The sequence below is a fragment of the Macrobrachium nipponense genome, chromosome 42 (assembly GCF_015104395.2).
Source record: "Macrobrachium nipponense isolate FS-2020 chromosome 42, ASM1510439v2, whole genome shotgun sequence".
NCBI lineage: Eukaryota > Metazoa > Arthropoda > Malacostraca > Decapoda > Palaemonidae > Macrobrachium > Macrobrachium nipponense.
The window spans coordinates 25,617,053-25,621,786 of NC_061103.1; the positions used below are offsets into that span (position 1 = coordinate 25,617,053).

At 33.0% G+C, this 4,734-nt stretch overlaps 1 protein-coding gene across 1 annotated transcript in view; it reads right to left on the reverse strand.

The window, feature by feature from the left end:
- Window positions 1–2,945, reverse strand: part of LOC135213308 (uncharacterized) — a 103,671-nt gene extending 100,726 nt beyond the window's left edge. Inside the window, exon 1 of the mRNA XM_064247288.1 lies at window positions 2,790–2,945. Within this exon, the coding sequence (XP_064103358.1) occupies window positions 2,790–2,801 (12 nt within the window). The 5' untranslated portion in view covers window positions 2,802–2,945. The remainder of the gene's footprint in view (window positions 1–2,789) is intronic.
- Window positions 2,946–4,734: the final 1,789 nt, after the last annotated feature.

A 4,734-nucleotide genomic window follows, 5' to 3' on the forward strand; every position in this document is an offset into this window, starting at 1 on the left:
AAGAGTTGCTTTATGGACTCGACCTATTGAGTTATTTATGTTTTATACTATTATACGAGTATGTATTTAGTACAATGTACTTTGTTAAAACAATTTGTGAAGATTTAGGTTAAGATATACGTTAAGGTTTTCCCCCCTTTGAATCTCCATCTATCGTATGCTAGGAAAAGAGTGCTTTTCTTACTTCCTCTGTTTACTTTCTCTTACTCCTTGGCATGCTAGTTAGGTAGGTGATTGCAGAAGTGACTGATTTGGTGTTGTGTGTGCTTGTTGTGCTTTTCTCCCCATCATTCAGTTTTCAGAGGGGTTCTTTTGTTATGTTAATTTCTAAGTATAAGTTATTGTTAATCTTTAGTTTGTGGTTTAGTGTATCCTCTCTGAGATTGTACTCTTAAAGTGTTGGTTTGTCAGGGATCATACACTTTAGTGGTACTGATCTGAAATATCAGGTCCAAAAGAACCTTAACTTCAGACCATCGTGAAGTTCATAACAATATATATATATATATATATATATATATATATATATATATATATATATATATATATACACGTATACGTATATGTATATGTATATATATATATATATATATATATATATATATATATATATATATAGTATGTATATGTAAATATACAAATCAAAGTGGTATAATATTGTCTTGATGAATTGTGGGTTCGCTAATCTTGTCATGATCCCATAAAAGCTATTTATAAGATATTGAACAGTTCACCCATCCCCAAAACACGCCATTTACATTTCTACCTCCAAGATTAGTCCCCGATGATATCTAACCAAAAGAGAACGAATTTCGGATTTGAACAGTTTTGGAAGCCAATTCTAACCTGAGATCAGAATTCAAAGGTAAAAACCAATTGTCAGGTTTATGATGACTTACTTCCCTTTTCGAAATCTGAACATAAAATAGACACGGATTGTTTGCCAATTCCTTGCTATTCATTTTTACGAAACTACCTTTGGACAGTAGAGCAAAATCATGGATTCTCATATTACATAAATCTTACAATAATGGAAATTCTGCAATACACTGCTTTCATAAACCTCACCCTTCACTCAAGCAAAGAAAGTGAAGAAAGAAAGGTATTATATTTTTGAATATTATATTCAAGTACAAAGAAAGGTATTATATCTATGAATATTTTATTCAAGTAAGATAATATCATATCTGCTTCGGAAGAAATGGCCGAATTTCTGATAATTCTTAGAAAGTCTCCGAGGAGTAAGTAAACAATTTTATGATATTCTGCAATATATAGATAGGCAAAAGTATTACTCATAATAGGAAATTAGCCCAATATCGAAAGAGTAATACTACCTTGGAATTTTGACACAAAAAGCGAACAAAACAAATCAGCAAATTGAATGAAAGAGGAAAAACAGAACAGGAAAAGTGAGTCAAAAAATAACAGAGCGAAGTTAAAATAAAAAAAGGGAGGGATTTTGATTTTGCAGAGGAATAAAAAAAGAAAAAAGAATCACTGTGAAAATACATTTGGCAAATTGTTACAACTGAATCGTAACACGGACAAAAAATGCACAATTTGTAAGCCGTTATGAAATCTGGGCGGGAAAAAATGGAGCAGATAACCTTGAACATTCCTTTGAAATGAGATCAAAAGGGACAACGTTTTTAAAAGGAAGCTAAATTAAATTTCTGTAAAAAGTCCGGGTGTGTGATACACTTTCAAATTTATACAAAATTAGCGTAGTTTTTTTTTTAAAGCAAATAACTGTGATAAATCTATATATAAAATAGAAATCTTTGGAATATAAAATAGTGTGGTATTTCAACAATGTAGCATGAAAACACCAAAAGAATATTTCTAGTCACATGAAAAAGAGAAATCTTTGCTTGACAATGATATTTGTCAACACTGTAAAAGTTGACACAATATGAGTAGAGGGTAAATTAAGCGAAAAATCGAGTACGATAATGAATACAATTTCCTTAGGTTTCTTAACTAATAAAGTTTAACTTTTTGAAAGAATTATGAAAATATTAGAATATTACACTGTATTAGTGACTATATATATATATATATATATATATATATATATATATATATATACATATATATATATATATATATATATATATATATATATATATATACATATATATAATATATATATATATATATATATATATATATATATATATATATATATATATATATATAATATATATATATATATATATATATATATATATATATATATATATATTATATAATATATATATATATATATATATATATATATATATATATATATATATATATATATATATATATATATACACATACACACATCACACCAATCAATATGTCCCGCGTATGTGACAAAATTCACACACGTACACGTACACACACACACATATAACATATATATTACTCGAGCTACAAATGTCCTTTAATATCTAATTCGCTTTACCTCCGAATTAATATATTTTCATATATGTAAACCGAAGGGGAATTTCTATAAAAATATATCAATTCCGAGGTAGAGCGAATTAGATATTGAAGGTCATTTGTAGCTCGAATAATTTGTATGAATCACGGTGATGTGACAATTATTCATATATATATCATATATATATATATCTATATATATATATATATATATATATATATATATATATATATATATATATACACACACACACACATATAGTATATATTGTGTGTGTATATGTAAATTACCCCTTACATCAGTACAATCTAAAACAAAAAACCAAAAAAGAATTATTAAATAAGAAGGAATCTACCTTAGGGGCCATTACGGTATATTTTTCACTCGTCTTCAGTTGAACGCCTTCCTTCGTGGTCCACTCAAAAATTGGGTCTGGGCGCTGCCCGGACACGACATTTCAGGCGTCCTGTGGATCCTACGGCAGCCCAGGAACTGCTGCTTTCCCTGATGTCTCTCTCTTCAGACGGCGTCTCTGCAGGAGAAAAAGAAGGGGTTTGTGGGAATAATAATAATAATAATAATAATAATAATAATAATATTAATTAATAATAATAATAATAATAATAATAAAATAATAATAATAATAATTGGTCAATTGGTCAATGAAATACTGGGCATAATACAGACCACCAGTATCACAGAAACAAATAACTTGACATATGCAGGAGCAGATTAGTAGCAGAACTGATGGGAATAATCGAACACCAACACCACCGCACAACCAACCCAACAGAAAACCAAAACAGCAACCTCCTTGGAAAAGGCGCCTGGAAAAGCAAATCATGGTGATGAGATCTGACTTGAGTAAACTGAAAGAGATGGCAGAAAAAAGGCTAAGAAGCAAGAAAACAAGGGAGGAACTCAACGAGAAATACAAAGTACAAGAGAGGGGATTAAACAACACAATAGAAGATGTAAAACAGAGGCTTAAGGCCAAAGCACATAAGATCCAACGGTACATGAACAGGAATAAGGGATACCAACAGAACAAACTATTCGGAACCAACCAGAAAAGACTATACAGCCAACTAAGAGGGGAAGACAACCACCCAGAAATCCTGAAGCCGAACCAAGTAAGAGACTCTGGAAAACATATGGAGCAATCCGGTATCACACATCAAACATGCAACATGGCTACAGGAAGTCAAGGAAGAAGAAACAGGGAGAATAAAACAAAGATTCATAGAGATCACGACAGACACAGTCAGACACAACTAAAGAAAATGCCAAACTGGAAAGCCCCAGGTCCCGATGAAGTCCATGGATACTGGCTCAAAAACTTCAAGGCCCTACACCCACGAATAGCAGAACAACTCCAGCATTGTATCTCAAATCACCAAGCACCCAAATGGATGACCACAGGAAGAACATCCTTAGTACAAAAAGACAAGAGAAGGGAAATATAGCCAGTAACTACAGGCCTATCACCTGCCTACCAATAATGTGGAAGTTACTAACAGGTATCATCAGTGAAAGGCTATACAACTACCTAGAGGAGACAAACACCATCCCCCACCAACAGAAAGGCTGCAGAAGGAAGTGTAGGGGCACAAAAGACCAGCTCCTGATAGACAAAATGGTAATGAAGAACAGTAGGAGAAGAAAGGAAACCAACCTAAGCATGGCATGGATAGACTATAAGAAAGCCTTCGACATGATACCACACACATGGCTAATAGAATGCCTGAAAATATATGGGGCAGAGGAAAATACCATCAGCTTCCTCAAAAATACAATGCGCAACTGGAATACAATACTTACAAGCTCTGGAATAAGACTAGCAGAGGTTAATATACAGGAGAGGGATCTTCCAGGACGACTCACTGTCCCCACTACTCTTCGTAGTAGCCATGATTCCCATGACAAAAGTACTACAGAAGATGGATGCCGGGTACCAAACTCAAGAAAAGAGGCAACAGAATCAACCATCTGATGTTCATGGACGACATCAAGCTGTATGGTAAGAGCATCCAAGGAAATAGATACCTAATCCAGACTGTAAGGATTGTATCTGGGGACATCAGGATGGAGTTTTGGAATAGAAAAATGCGCCTTAGTCAACATACAAAAGGCAAAGTAACGAGAACTGAAGGGATAAAGCTACCAGATGGGAGCAACATCAAACACATAGATGAGACAGGATACAAATACCTGGGAAATAATGGAAGGAGGAGAGATATAAAACACCAAGAGATGAAGGACACGATCAGGAAAGAATATATGCAGAGACTCAAGGCGAT